General features: G+C 42.4%; 1 protein-coding gene across 4 annotated transcripts in view; it reads right to left on the reverse strand.

Moving 5' to 3' along the window:
- KIF5A (kinesin family member 5A) overlaps positions 1-16553 on the reverse strand; it is a 221804-nt gene that overhangs the window by 51318 nt on the left and 153933 nt on the right. For 3 of the 4 annotated variants that reach the window (XM_068267433.1, XM_068267431.1, XM_068267435.1), the window contains 8 exons: positions 16002-16177; positions 15191-15259; positions 13128-13334; positions 10031-10177; positions 7741-7929; positions 6099-6216; positions 5280-5344; positions 1917-2026 (listed from right to left, as the gene is read on the reverse strand). In XM_068267433.1, coding sequence (XP_068123534.1) covers positions 1917-2026; positions 5280-5344; positions 6099-6216; positions 7741-7929; positions 10031-10177; positions 13128-13334; positions 15191-15259; positions 16002-16177 — 1081 coding nt within the window. The remainder of the gene's footprint in view (positions 1-1916; positions 2027-5279; positions 5345-6098; positions 6217-7740; positions 7930-10030; positions 10178-13127; positions 13335-15190; positions 15260-16001; positions 16178-16553) is intronic. The other variant, XM_068267432.1, reaches the window with a different exon arrangement.

The raw sequence follows: 16553 nt of genomic DNA on the forward strand, positions 1-16553 counted from the left end.
CAGATCCGCTTGCGGCTGCGGATCTGCTTGGTCAATGTATCTCAATGGGGTGGTGCACACCAGAGCGGGGGGCGTTTTGAAGAAACGAAAAATGCCTGGGTGAGGCATTTTTTGGATTGCGGGTGCGTTTCTGCCTCAATGTTAAGTATAGGAAAAACGCAAACCGCTCTGAAAAACGGCACTTCAGAGCGGTTTTGCAGGCGTTTTTGTTACAGAAGCTGTTCAGTAACAGCTTTACTGTAACAATATATGAAATCTACTATACTGAAAACCGCAGCAGCAATCCGCAAAACGCTAGCAAAACGCCTCATAAAAATAAAAAAAAGCGTTTAAATATCTGCTAGCATTTTGCGGATCTGCTAGCGGGTTTTGGTGTGCACCAGCCCTTAGAGTTTGTAGTGGCGGTGATTCTGGCGATGGCGGCAGTGATTCCAGTGATGGTGACAGAGATTTTAGGTAGCATTGGGGGGAGGGGGGGGGGGGAGGGCTTTGTAATTGGGTTGAGTTTAGGTGTTACTTGAACTTCTTAAAATCAACCTATTGCAGTGAGTTTTGACATGAATAAAAATCAATCATGTATAACTAGGCCTATATGCTTATTTTGGTCATTTAAAAGCATATGCCCCTGACGTGATGTAATTCACAATAGAGGTACTTGGCAAACACCAACTCACAAATGTATTAAAATAAAATAAAAAATAAATCATGTATAAATATGCCTAAATGCCTAGTTTTGTTGTTGTTTATCCCCTTCAGTGAAGGTGAAATTTATGTCCTGTTTGTACTCGCCAGTCTCTGACAGGACGTGGATTTGACCTGTTTACAATGCGCAATGGGAGCCATTGCTGATCCGTCGCCACTAATCTCAGCTTGTTACCCCAGTCTGGAGCAGTGGTGTAACAATAGTCCCTTGCAGGTTGGGCTCCAGGGGCTAAAGGGGCCTGCTCACCCCTCTTGTGCAGAGTAAGAGCTTGTTATATATAAGTCTATGCTGTATCCTCCTCCTCCTGGCAACTGCACACTGCATGCTGACATCCTGAGTCTCCTGGTACATGTCACGTCATCAGGAGCCTCAAGGTGGCAGCATAGAAAGCGCATGCTCCTGGAATTAAGAGGGGACTAGGTACATATAACAGGACTCTCTGGGCCATATGCAATTCACTTTTTCTCCTGAGTTTTCTGCTAGGAGATCATTTTTTCATCTTCAATTTAAATTACATTTTCAGCATTTTGCAATGGAAAAAGTATAAAAAAGTATGTGAAAAAGTACTGTCAAAATTTTGAGTATTTATTTGCTTGCTGGTGGTGTAAAAGGCATTTCATTTACAAGTTGTGAAAATATCACCTTGGTGAAAACTCAGGTGAAAAAGTGAATTGCATATGTCCCCCCTGTGCTTACTCTGCACAAAAATGTGGAGGGGGATGGGGAGAAGTGATACAGCTGGCTGCTACAGGGGAGAATGGATCTCCAACCGTGATCATTTTGCTGGGGGGGGTGGGGGGTGGGGGCAGCTTCTGATGTTACGCCCCTGGTCAGGAGCCAATTTCACTGAGCCAATCCCAGTGATTACAATATAAATCTGAAAAAAAGGCTCTGGTTCTTAAGAGGCAAAGCCTGCATGGTTAAAAGCATAAGCCCCTGAGATTATGTTATTTGCACACAGCTGTAGAGAACAAACCAAGTATTTCTATGTAGACTACCTTGCTAAAATATTTTCATTGTTTATAGCTGATCAGATAACGATAGTCTTTTTACTACTTTTGGGGTAGTATGTAGTCCTGCAGTTGTACAATTTCTGATCAATGGTGTGTACTGTGACCCCCAACAGGGTAAACTGTGCTTCATTTAACCAATGTGTTTAGACTATATTGATGTCACATAAAAAAAAAAATGTCAGTACTTGTATGAAGCTTACTCTTTAAGCTCGTCGATGATCTTCTGTTTCTCATTGATCTCATCTCGCAGGCGGGCCAGTTGTTTATGATGGGCTTCACGGTGGCTTTCCATCTGCATCTCCAGAACCTTCTAAAGGAAAACCACAGGACTCAAAGCAAGCCGTGTATAGCATTACATGAACATTACATTTTTGTAATAAATTTGCCTAAACACAGAATTGGCCAGTGCATGACATAACTGTAATTTAAGTATCTTGAAAATATTCCTGCTTTTCAATTTTCCTCCAGCTAATTATTCCATAACTTTAATTTCTTCACAACCAGGGCAATCATATTTTGTATGGAGTACAGACAATTCAGAAACACTTACCATATTGCATGATTATCTTATCTTACTAATAATATAAATGTGAAAGTTTGAATGTTTGGATGTTTGTTACTCAATCACGCAAAAATGGCTGAACGGATTTGAATGAAATTTGGCCACACATAGTACATTAACTGGAATAACATGTAGGATACTTTTTATCCCCATAACCAAAAAGTGGGCAGAGACAAATACAAATTTCACTGGAAAAAATGTAAACTGCAGCCATTATTACACAGTTAATGGTAGGGTTCTCAAACTTTGCACAGTTGATCATTGGGTGACTGGGATTAATATTCAGAAAGGTGGGTGGAGACTACATAAGCCAATCAGAATGGACCTATTGATTTTCAAGGGGAATATTTCATTGCTGCTATTCTTGCACTGTTAATGGCAGAAGCCTCAAACCTGGTACAGTTGGTCATTGGGTGACTGGGGTTCAAATTCAGATAAAGGGGTGGAGCCACAAACAGCTAATCAGATTTGTTTCATTTCAATGCAAGTTATTGATGCCAAAGTCCGCAAAGCACACAAAATAGGTCATTGAGTAATTGAGTAATTGTGTGTTAGAAACAGTGGGTGGAGCCAACACCAGCCAAATACATACCCGGGGAATGCTGGGCCATCAACTAGTCAGTAATAAATAAAAGAGAACTTTAAGAAGTCACTGAGCTTTGTCTATAAAGGATAATTCAGGGCATTTCATACAAAAAAAATCATCTAGAGATGACACTTTACACCCACTTGGTCCACTACTGGTTCTCCTCTGGGCCCCTGTCCCATCATGCAAACTCGATTTACTTCTGGACATCAATACCAAGGTAACATGCTGATGGATGCCCCAGTATAGCATTCAAAAACCCGAAGCATCTCTCTTCTCTGCCCCAGATGACAAGGTCTACATCACTTCTAGTAGAGCTGGATGAATTTCCATTTACCGGCAAATAGCTCAATTCTTTCATCCCTATCTGACCATGATAGCTAAGCTCTTGATAGTTTGCTATCCCTATAGTAATTCAAGTACTGGCAGTGGATTAAAAAAACTCAAAGGACTACTATCCTACGTTGCTCTTTCTTACAGTAAGCAGTTAAAGTCTTTCAGACCTGAAAAGTTTTGGACTAGTCCATCTCCTCATGGCATGGGGTATTTGTTTTGCACTTCCTCTATTATTTACAAAATCACCCCCTGTAAATAATCTATATAAAGATGGCAGCCAGCCTCCCTACACATTTGTACACTGTTGTGGCAGTTGGACTGAGCAACCACCATTCAGTAAGGGTTTTTGAGAATAAAGAAAACCTAGAGAATCCCCACTGAGGAGATGGACTAGACCAAAATCTGTCAAAAGGCTGAGGCAAGTCCAAAATAACAAATCTGAAATAATGTTTGCAAAATCTCTTGTGATATATAGATCTGATCTGATAATGACGAGTATTTTATTTAGCTGTTATTGCATGAATGAGTGTAGAGACAGTAAAACATCAACATTTTCTCTATAGTGATAATTTAAAGAGGAACTATAACCAAGGATTGGACTTCATCCCAACCAGTAGATTTGGGGTGGGGATGTCTGTGTGGCTGATATTGTGGTGAAACCCCTCCCGCAGTGTGATGTCAGGACCTAGGTCCCAACAGTTTCCTATCTGTGAGCCTTGTTGCATTGTGGGAAATAACAGTTGTTTCCAACTGCCAAGAAACCAGTATCTCCCTCTGTGAATATGTATATCTTTAAAAAAAAACAACCTGTTGGCCTGTCGCATTGTTAGGGGGAATAGGAGGCACCGATCTACACAGCTCTAAACAGGTGCATAGCCTGGGAGTTCTAATTGATGGAGATTTAATTTCAGAACTCACATCTCTGCTGTGGGGAAATCATCCTATTTTCACCTGAAGAACATCACAAAAATCAAGCACCTCATCCCCCCAGAAGATCTACCAACCTTAGTTCATGCCTTTATTACCTCCCGACTGGACTACTGCAATTCTCTCTACAGTGGCCTTCCAAAAAAGGTCTTGTAACGCCTACAGCTGATACAGAATACTGCTGCCAGACTGCTAACCAACCAACCCCGTCACTGCCACATAACACCAGTCCTGCACCCCCTTCACTGGCTACCTATAAAATGGAGGGTCCTTTTCAAGATCGGCCTACTGACAATTAATTTACTACATAATCTGGGCCCTGGATACATGAAAGAAATGTTACAGCTGCGTAGTAATCCCTGCAATCTCAGATCCACAGGTTCTAATAATCTAGTCATACCCAGAGTCCACCTGAAAACTTTTGGTCCCAGAGCGTTCTGTCATGCTGCTCCTATATTCTGGAACTCCTTACCTCTGCAGATCAGGACAGCTCCATCTCTGGACGTGTTTAAATCCAGACTGAAAACCCACCTGTTCAGTTTGGCATTTGTAGAAATATAATTTTTGTTGTGCAAATACTTCATCCTACTACCAATGACTGAATCTGAGAGAGTCTAAGGGCTTTGAATCCTATGGGAGAAAAGCGCTATAGAAATGTTATTGTATTGTATATGATTATAGATAATGGCAGTTGGTGCTGTCTGTTTTTTTTGTCATGTCCGCCAGTAGTAAATCTGGTTACGTGCAGGCTGGTTGTGGATCAAACAATATGAACAAATTACATGGCGAATATCAATCATTTCTTGATCTCGCTTCTATTTTTTAACTTCTCACTTTTCAATGTATTGATTTTTTTTACCCTTTTCACTAAAGTTCCTCTTTAAGGGTACCTGTAGATAAAAACGCCTGTGTTGTCCTTACAATTCATTCAGATTATTCAATCTACGTCTGCAGTGTTATTTTATGCTAGTGATTAAACTCTCTAAGTTTAACCAGATGATGTTTCCTGATCTGACCGTAAGAAGACAATATATCTGACCTATTGCTGATCAGAGTGCAGTGCTAGCACATGTATGTTACCACTGTCACTAGTATACATGATGTGTCAGCTAGAACACACATTAGAGTGAAATATGACACAAGAATACAGACCTTGACCTCGTGGGCTTCCACCTCATCCTGCTCTTTATCCTTTGCTGCTACTTCAGTTACATTTTCTGCAGAAGGAAAGTGACAGCGCTTATTACACTTCATGTTCAATGAACAACAGCGTCCTTCACGTGTGTCATCCAGTATGACAAGGTCAACACATTTCATAAAATCCACTAATAGAGACATGACAACCAAAGCGGAAAAATGGGTGCAGGAGACACCTTGGAAAGAAGGGTGCCGCCATAAGCGCCCAGTATGTGGGATCACACCCATAGCATTACATTAGCAAGAGCTTTTCAAATCACAAGTGCTTAGAAAAGCACTGCTAGTGGGTTTCAGGCCTAACTAAGTATAAAGCAGGTTTTCCTGTTGCGACACTGGCGATACGGCTTTACTATCATCTTCTTCTGGCAATCTTTAGATGCCCATTTATTAAGGACCAATGATTGCCTAGTGTAATATGATCTCATTATTTTTCTTGCATGCTTGGGCACTCGGCTCACTGCAGAGTCTGACACATTTCCTATGATGCAGAGTAACCAATAATCCTTGGGCTAGAATTCCGAACACTGCCACTGCCTACTGAGAGTGCCCCTAGTGGCTGCAGCTCAAGCACTTTGGGGCTGGCAGGAGAAAAGCGTGACATGAATGTTATTTGTCTTGTCTTGCCCTGGGAAATGTGTCAGAACAGGGAGGAGCTGCACAGACTCTGCAGTCAGCCGAGTGCCCAAGCTGCTGGGTTGTGCGGTCCGCTGTCATGTTCTTGCTGTGCACTGAATGCTCAGCAGAGTAACTAGAATGGGCAGGTAAGCGGAGTACCTTGAGCCTGCATCTTGGCCAGTTCTTCACTTAGGGTGTCATAGGATTCCTCCAGCTGCCTCTTCTTCAGCTCCACGCTGTGCATGTACTCCGTCAGGGACCTGATCTTAGCCTCATGCTGCAAAGTAAAAATAGAAAGATAAAGGCAGTGTTATGAAGAAAACAGTAGTCTTAGTACTGTAGTCTAGTTTGGTTCAGAACACTATAATATAATATTAAATTATTCATTAACTGGATTAGCAAATATATTGTATGGCTTGGATGCCAGAATTCAGAATGCATTGGTATAGACATTGGTATGTCTATACGGTACTAAAGATATGGGGGGAACACTGTTTACCTCCTGGCACAAGTTATGTGGTGTAGGACCTGGTCAGGTGAGCTGGGGAGAGCACAATAGGGGACTCTTTCTCAAACCTCCTTCCAGAGATACTATCACCTGGCTGCCGGTGCTTTTCCCCTGTGGTTCACCACTCACACGCTTATGAACAAATCAAAATAAGACAACAAGGGAGGCTCTATACCATCCATTGTACACAATAGTACAGAAACAGTTTCAAGCTCCTCTCTCTTTCTTAGGTGTACAACAAATGATGTGAAAACAGTGCAATATATAAAACATCATCACCTCAACCACACCCATTTAGGGGGTAGCTCCCTTCTCAGGACTCCACCCTTAATTATACATATAATTCTTAAAGGGAACCACACACATGGTATATTGTCTACCCCACAGATCACCATCCAAGAAAGTTGCATATTACTCCATATAGATACAATCAAATCTATGCAAATTGCATTCAAATTTTACATTGCTTATTCCCTAATATACTACTCTTAATCTAATGCATAGTGTGCAGAGCAATTTAAACTCCACCCATATAAGCTGGGGAGAGCAGAAGGCATGGGAGTCTTGCTATGAGAAAGGGATTAGGAGTACCAGGGACACTGGGGAGCGCACTTTTCAAGGCAAGAACTGAGGGGCAGGAGAGATACACCACAGGCATGAGTAGGGCTTACAAACGTTTTGCTATGAGACCCAATACTATTATTAAATGACCAATTTTTGTATGAACCTTCCTGTCCCTTAGGCCAGGGTCTGTTCCTATGTAATATGTTGAAGAGTAGTGCACACCACTGCTGCTGGAGAGACTGGGATTAGCCAATGACAGCAGCTACTGTGCAGTGAGCTCTGCTATAATGTAAAAAAAAAAATTAAAAAAACAAATACAGTGATATAGTTTAATGGAACATATCAGCAAAACACAGCTGTAAACTTTCACATACTGGGTACTTGTGTGACAAGGTGGCCTGATGCATCTTGTAAAATTGTGTTATGCAAATTTTGCAGGAATTGTACAAATTCAATATGATTACTATGCTAAGGGTCAGTGCACAAATTTACATTTACCCAAGAAGTTGGCATTATAGGTGACACATTCTGAGAAGCCAAATGTAACGTGTGTTACCATAGCACGTGCCACTAATGGGCTAACAGCTGGTGCTCCCCCTGCACTAGTAACGCTAAAATTGTTTTGTACTACCTGAGCACAGCAACTTTACTGTACTTTATTGCATCAGGCCCAAGCTCACATCTGACTCAGATGAGCCCGTTGTATGTGCTTGAACCTTTTCATCATACCTGTGATATAAGCAGCTGGCATGAGGAGAGCTCCCGCCCAGTCACTTCCATCTTGCGGTGGCACTCCACCTGTAGATTTTCCAGCTGACGGCATCGTTTCACCACAGACTTCACCTCAGATTTGATCTTGCTGATGTAGAGACGGGCCACAGTAAACTCCTCCTCTATGGCTCCGCTAATCTCCACAGGCTGCAAGGAGAACTGGTATCAGGAAGTACATCCAACAAACAGATATCTTATACAGAGCTTTCCCCAGGCCCAGACTACAAATCTTGTAGATGATCAGCTACAACTAGCACTCATTTGAGAACCTGGGTTAGTGTTAGGAATAAAGAGGGTTAAGGAACAGTTTTAGGCACTTGAAGCATTGAAGCGTGGGTTAGTGTTAAGGTGGTCACTAACTGTTCAATTTCTAGCAAAAAAATCAAAAAATCGTTTGAGCGAATTGAAATTCTGATCCGATTGATTGTAAATAATCTCTATTGATGGGCAGAATCAATTACGAACGATTATAAAAATAGTTGTCCGATTGGATTTTCGTCAAACTAAATTTTGGATTTTCTTGTTGGTTGTTATAGATAGGAAGCAAAGATTGGTTTATTGTTGGTGAACCAAGATTGGTTGTAGTGAACAATTTTTCTTCGATCAGAATTATCTGATCGCTCAATTTTTTTGCAAGAGATTGGACCGTTAGTGGTCACCTTTAGGTAGTGTGTGTGTGTGTGTGTGTGTGTTGGGGGGTGAGGGGCACTTAAAGGTAAAGGGGGTTTAGGCATTAGGTGTATTGCCATTGTATAATGCTGATCGTGCTCTCATATATTTGCTGTTGTATATATTAATTTAGTTATTTAGTCAGGGTGGTTAAACTGGAATCTGTGGTGCTCTGTGAATTTCTGATTGTGCAAGTGCATATATATTGTTGTGTGTGTATGTATATGTATATATATATATATATATATATATATATATATATATATATATATATATATATATATATATATACATATATACATATATATTACGCTGTAGTAAATAAACATGTTTTCTTTTTCCAATCCATTGTGCAGACGTCAGTATTTCCTTTAAAGAAAACCTGTACTGAAAAGTAAACATACACAAGTCATACTTACCTCCTGTATAGTCTACTGTTCAATCTATTTTTCCTCTCCTGCATCCTGTTTGTCCACTGTGATCAATGGAATTCTCCGTCCTCCATTTTGAAAATAGCTATTACCCCATAACAGCTTCCTGGTCAGCACACAGTTAAACTGTAACATCGCCCACTTGAGCCATAGGGAAACATGGACACATCATTTCTCCTCTCAGCTGTAACTGACAGCAACTGGTATATTTCAGTTCTGACAAAATGTTGTCAGAACTGGAAGGGATCATTGTCAGAAGAAAATGGTGAGCTTCTGAGAGGAACTGATGGCAAGGTAACTATGTAATATTTATTTGAAGTTACCTCATGTGTTTATTTTAAATACTTTTACTCATTACAGGTTCTCTTTAAGTGATCTTCTGATCTTGTTTAGATAACAATCTTTTGATAACGATCTACATGACCAGATTGTTACAATTACCGTATACTGTGTAATTGTCAAATTGGAAAACTGGAGATATTTCCCCAGGTAAAAGCCAAAAACTTTTAGGCCACGTTCAAAGTGGTGTGTTGCAGTGCTCTGTAACGCGCACTATGTAACGGGGCTTGCCGTACTGCAATCAGGGCCAGATTTACCATAAGGCACTGTTTCCTGATGGGAAGGTGGCTCATTCCTTCCCATCTTGCCTATGCAGAGTTTGGAGTGGAGTGTAAATGAGAGGTTACTCACCTGGGTCAGGGCATTCCACTGACCAGATCTCCCTTTAGTCAGGGGGATCTGTAGCTACCTAATACTTGGGGGCACCTCTAGTTACTTAATACTGAGGGTACCTCTGGCTACCTAATACTAAGGGGCACCTGTAGCTACCCATGATGGGCAAGGGAAGTAAGGGAGAAGTGACTGCTGGGATAGCCAGCACACTTGCATTGTGGTTTGGTGGGGATTTGTAGGTTCATGGAGGGCAAAGTCTAAGGTGCCAGGACATCTGTGTCTATAGTCTCCTATGATGTAAATCCGGGCCTGGCTGCAATGCACCTATGCAGCGGGTGTGTTGCGGTATAACGGGTTGCGGTATGATAACGCGCTTCGTTGCCACTGTGAATGCGGCCTAAGGCACAATCTCTGTAAATCAGGCACAGTTGCTACTGATGATGTGTATTTAGGTTGAGTGTATTATAATTACTTACCAGTTTAAATTCTCCATTGCCCACTATAACGCTGAACTCACTGAGGTCTTTCATGAGACCATTGAGAACCTCTGCGATCCGCTTGCGCTGATGAGTGCTAAATTCCTGGAGGCGATGCAGATCATTCTCCAAAGACAAGAGACTGGCCTGAAATTTAGGAAAATATAAATAAATACAATGGGAATGGAGAAATATACATATAGGCAACTAATTAATATAATTATATATTCTTGTATTAGCATGTACTCTTCTAAGATTTGTCATCTCAGTGCTTGATTTAATGGTTCACTGGGGCACCTGCATGAGACTGCTATCAAATAAGTGGTCATTTACAAAGCTTTTGGCAACCCTCTCTAGACTTCAATCAGACCCCAATAACAGCTGTTGTCTTTTATCACCAATCTGTGGCCAGAACACCATCTGCATGGAGTCTGTATGTTCTCTCTGTGTTAGTGTCAGTTTCTTATACTGTTTTCTAAGCTCATAACCAAAAACATACTAAATGGCTGGCCAAATAAGAAAAAAAGGCTTTAGACCATACATGCCAACCTCTGGTCTGCAGAGCCATCAAATGTGGCCTGTAAGTGGTTTTCTCAGTTATATATTTGGCCCACATCACATTTCCATGGAACCTATATTGGGGATAAAGTCCTAGGTAACCAGAAAAGCCATATGGGGGAGGGAGGGGGAAGGTACCACACACCAGGAAACTGTATAGGGGAGAAAGGGGTGTCACTAGACACCTGGGAACTTTTTAGTAGCGTGAGGGGGGCCACTAGACACCAGGGAACTGTTTAAGGGTGGGAAGGGGACCATTAGATACCAGGGAATTGTATAGGGGAGGGATGGGGGCCAGAAGACACCAGGGAACTGTATGGGAGAGGGAGGACCACTAGATACCGGGAAAATGTATAAAGGAAGGTGGGACACCAGACATCTGTAAAGGGCAGGGATGAGGGCAACTAGACACCAAGGAGCTGTGTAGGGGAGCGGAGCCACTAAAAACAGGGGATTGAATAAGGGAGGGAAGGGGCCATTAGACACCAGGGAATGCTACAAGGGAGGGAGGTAGACACTAGATATTAAGGTTGGCACATGACTTGCTACCAGTGTTCAATGTCAGCCCACTGTGTATTTGAGTTAGACACCCCCGGTTAAGAGTATGGTAGGGACATTAAACTATAACTATGGTTGGGTCATTAGATTGTAAGATCCTCCGAGGGACAGTTAGTGACAAGAATTGGTTGATGTACTCTGTAAAGCACTGTGAATAATGTCTGCACTATATACAGTGGTGTGAAAAACTATTTGCCCCCTTCCTGATTTCTTATTCTTTTGCATGTTTGTCACACTTAAATGTTTCTGCTCATCAAAAACCGTTAACTATTAGTCAAAGATAACCTAATTGAACACAAAATGCAGTTTTAAATGATGGTTTTTATTATTAAGTGAGAAAAAAAAACTCCAAATCTACATGGCCCTGTGTGAAAAAGTGATTGCCCCCCCTTGTTAAAAAATAACTTAAAGGTGGTTTATTACACCTGAGTTAAATTTCTGTAGTCACCCCCAGGCCTGATTACTGCCACATCTGTTTCAATCAAGAAATCACTTAAATAGGAGGTATCTGACACAGAGAAGTAGACCAAAAGTACCTCAAAAGCTAGACATCATGCCAAGATCCAAAGAAATTCAGGAACAAATGAGAACAAAAGTACTGTAATTGAAATCTATCAGTCTGGTAAAGGTTATAAAGCCATTTCTAAAGCTTTGGGACTCCAGCAAACCACAGTGAGAGCCATTATCCACAAATGGCAAACACATGGAACAGTGATGAACCTTCCCAGGAGTGGCCGGCCGACCAAAACTACCCCAAGAGCGCAGAGAAAACTCATCCGAGAGGCCACAAAAGACCCCAGGACAACATCTAAAGAACTGCAGGCCTCACTTGCCTCAATTAAGGTCAGTGTTCACGACTCCACCATAAGAAAGAGACTGGGCAAAAATGGCCTGCATGGAAGATATCCAAGGTGCAAACCACTTTTAAGCAAAAAGAACATTAAGGCTCGTCTCAATTTTGCTAAAAAAACATCTCAATAATTGCCAAGACTTTTGGGAAAATACCTTGTGGACCGACGAGACAAAAGTTGAACTTTTTGGAAGGTGCGTGTCCCGTTACATCTGGCGTAGAAGTAACACAGCATTTCAGCAGAAGAACATCATACCAACAGTAAAATATGGTGGTGGTAGTGTGATGGTCTGGGGTTGTTTTGCTGCTTCAGGACCTGCAAGGCATGCTGTGATAGATGGAACCATGAATTCTACTGTCTGCCAAAAAATCCTGAAGGAGAATGTCCGGCCATCTGTTCGTCAACTCAAGCTGAAGCGATCTTGGGTGCTGCAGCAGGACAGTGACCCAAAACACACCAGCAAATTCACCTCTGAATGGCTGAAGAAAAACAAAATGAAGACTTTGGAGAGGCCTAGTCAAAGTCCTGACCTGAATCCTATTGAGATGTTGTGGCATGACCTTAAAAAGGCGGTTCATGCTAGAAAACCCTCAAATAAAGCTGAATTACAACAATTCTGCAAAGATGAGTGGGCCAAAATTCCTCCAGAGCGCTGTAAAAGACTCGTTGCAAGTTATCACAAATGCTTGATTGCAGTTATTGCTGCTAAGGGTGGCCCAACCAGTTATTAGGTTCAGGGGGCAATTTCTTTTTCACACAGGGCCATGTAGGTTTTGAGGGTTTTTTTTCTCACTAAATAATAAAAACCATCATTTAAAACTGCATTTTGTGTTCAATTATGTTATCTTTGACTAATAGTTAACGGTTTGTGATGAGCAGAAACATTTAAGTGTGACAAACATGCAAAAGAATAAGAAATCAGGAAGGGGGCAAATAGTTTTTCACACCACTGTAAATACTTATGTATCAGTAGTAATAATATGAATATGGTGAAGGAGAAAAATAATAGACTAAATAAAAGCTCATTTTATTTACATCACATTAAAAATACCTGTGCAGATGACTTGCAATTTATCAGTGTCTTAGCACCACCTTGTGGTCAGAGTATGGTATTAGCTTAGAGCACTTACCACTTTCTGAGACAGCTCATCTGCGAGGATTTTGTTCTGTAGCGTTTTGTCTTCCACTTCCTGGGACTTCTGATCGTAGTTCACAGCCAGTTCTTCCAGAGCCTGCAGAACTTCCTTTACTTCTTCCTTGGCACAGTCATTCTCCGACTGCAGGCGACTCAGCTCTATCTGCACCTTATCATTGTCTCCCCGAGTGGATACTAACAGCTGTAGGCATAAGAGGTTGTGCCAGGTTTATGTCATGTATCCAGACAAGTATAGATGTTCATCAGTGAACAGACATATATGAATTAGTAAAGCACTACAAAAGCTGCTTGGTGGTACTATAACGTATGCTCTGCATGCAGGGGCGTAACTAGGAGCCACCGGGCCCACCTGCAGAGATTCCGACTGGGCCCACCCACCCCCCTGGGGCCCGCTCAGGGCTGTTTTGGGGGGCTGGAGGGGACGCAGCATGAGGGGACAGCCATGGCCACACTCGGCAGGGAGGGGGGGGGGAGGTTCCCCCCCCCCTCCCTCACCTCGGGCTCTCCCCTCCAGCTTAAATTAGTGTCTGGGCAGCGGCGGGCAGTGAGCAGGTACATACCCTCCTTGCGGTCCACCGGGAATGTTCCTATTTCTAGTGTCTGACGCAACTTCCTGTTTAACAGGAAGTCGCGTCAGACACTAGAGCGAGGAGTATCCTCGGTGGAACGCAAGGAAGGTATGTATCTGCCCTCCGCTGCCCAGACACTAATTTAAGCTGAAGGGGAGGGGGTGGGGGGGGGACCGTCCCCCCTCCCCGCTGAGTGTGGCCATGGCTTTCCCCTTATACTGCATCCCCTCCAGCCCCCCAAAAGGACCGTCCCCCCTCCCCGCTGAGTGTGGCCATGGCTTTCCCCTCATACTGCATCCCCTCCAGCCCCCCAAAATGGCCCTACGCGGGCCCACCTACAGGTGGGTGGAGGTGCCCAAAAATAATAAAACAAAGCAGTTTAAAAAGAGAGTCAGTGGTTGGCTTACCTCTCCTGTATATAAAAGTAGCTAGTGCTACTCAAACACATTTCATAATATTTATTGCACCGAAATAGGGTCAGACAATGCGTTGCACTGGCTTTTCCCGCTTCCTCGAGTCAACAGAATCCCAAAAAAGTTCTGTGTGGCTTGGAGTGATAAGACACGAGTACCTCCACCCATAAGTATTACTGGTTTACACCTCTGTTGGGAGGTTGTTCTTTTAGCCTAGTCCCCTTTGGTGGCCTATTTGGTCATCAGGAGTGCAACCAGTGAGGATCCTCACAAACCCGACCGGTGACAGGAATTCCTCCACAGGCCTTATTGGTAGTTGCACTTAATTTGCAACCCAAAAAGTCTGAGTAAATCTCCTCATCTAAACCTTCCGGTATATTGACATATTACACTATTTTCTCCCAGTACTTGTTCCCTTTGTGTTTTTTTGAAGCATTTTCCAGGTCTATGATAATGTAAATTGCCTAATTAATTCATATCTACAGGGTAGGGCCAGGTGGCATTGCTTAAAGAGGAACTCCAGTAAGAAATAATGTAAAAAAAAAAGTGCTTCATTTTTACAATAATTATGTATAAATGATTTAGTCAGTGTTTGCCCATTGTAAAATATTTTAAATCCCTGATTTATATTCTGACATTTATCACATGGTGACATTATTACTGCCGGCAAGTGATGTAGCTGCTGCTTGCTGTTTTGGCAGTTGGAAACAGCTGTAAACAACTATTTCCCACAATGCAACAGGGTTCACAGACAGGAAACTGCCAAGAGTACGCACTCAGAATTTCTTTGTGGGAGGGGTTTAACCACAATATCAGCCATACAGCGCCCCCTGATGGTCCAATTGTGAAAAGGAATAGATTTATCATGTAAAAGGGGGTATCAGCTACTGATTGGGATAAAGTTCAATTCTTGGTCGGAGTTTCTCTTTAAGAGTGCCTACATTTGAGGGCCTCATGAAAGTTTTGCTATGAGGCCCCATGATCTCTAGCTACCCCATTGCACAAGTGCATAAAATAGAAGCATTGTATAGCGCACTGCATGTAGGAAGTAATACCTCTTCTTGATCCAGCATCTGCTGCTTCAGCTTCTCTGCCAGTTGGCTCTGCTGGTTGATCTCATCATCCTACAAAATAATAAGCATGAAGGGCTTAAAGAGGACCTGTATTCAAAATAACAATGAATAAAATTGCTTATTTTGTTATAATATTCATTTATAAATTAGTCAGTATTTTTCCATTGTAAAATCTTTCCTCTCCCTAATTTGCTTTCTGAAATTTATCCCAGGCGGCAACATCTTTAGTTTACTGGGAGTTCTAAAGCCAGTAGAAAATATACCTGGTCTCCCAGAATGGTTGGGATGGGGGGCAAGCAGGCTAAGGCCCAGTTCACATTAGTGTTTGCCAACAGAACCGGCAGTACGGTTCCGTGGTCCGTTCCGCTGAGCGGATGAAAAAATGCTGCAGGACCCAATTTTCCGGACCGTTTTGCTCAGCGGAACTTACACGGAATGTTTTGCAGCTACATACTGTAGTAACAAATAGAAAACTGACAGTTTTTCCTGATCCTGATGGCCGGATCCTTACGGCCGGCTCCGCAGAAAAACCCTAATGTGAACCGGGCCTTAGGATTCCACACAGCTGAACTGCCTAGGCCAAGCCTCAGTGGGAGGGAGGGCGGGCCTACACACCAATTTACAACAATATATAGCTATAGGAAGTGTTTCTAATGCTTAGCCCAGGATATTGAACATAAAAGTGGATCTCCTAAATAATTTACTGCATTTGACTATATACTGTTAAGGTGCCCCTTTAACAATAATTTTCTTTGGAATTTTTTTCTCATCTTTATTGAGCAGAAGTGTTTACCTTGTCATCCAGCTGCTTGTACATCTTACGGATCTCCTCCTCATACTTCCTCCTCTCTTCCTCGGAGATTCGAATGACAATGGAAGAGTTGTTATCATTGACCGGGGTCTCATCACACGGCTCCTGGGTGGTCTGTTCACCGTCACTCATCTGCTCCGTCTCAGGCACGTTCTCACCTAAAGGGAAAATATATCATTCATAAATTCTGGTTTACAAACATTTTTTGTCTATCCAGGGCCAGAGCTTCCATCGGGTCAAACTGGGCAATTTCGCAGGGCCTCAAGCTCCGTAGAAGCCCCACAAGTCAGGAACTGTAGAGGTCACAACTTTAATTTCAGTATGAAAATATAAGGAGCTCCAAGTTCATTTTCGCCCAGGGCACTATTTTACTTAAAGGGGAACTGAAGAGAGAGGTATATGGAGGCTGTCATGTTTATTTCCTTTTAGACAATACCAGTTGCCAGGCAGCCCTGCTGATCCTCTGCCTCTAATACTATTAGCCATAGCCCCTGAACAAGCATGCAGCAGATCAGGTGTTTCAGTGGTTCAGAC

Source organism: Hyperolius riggenbachi, chromosome 2 (assembly GCF_040937935.1).
Source record: "Hyperolius riggenbachi isolate aHypRig1 chromosome 2, aHypRig1.pri, whole genome shotgun sequence".
Classification (NCBI taxonomy): domain Eukaryota; kingdom Metazoa; phylum Chordata; class Amphibia; order Anura; family Hyperoliidae; genus Hyperolius; species Hyperolius riggenbachi.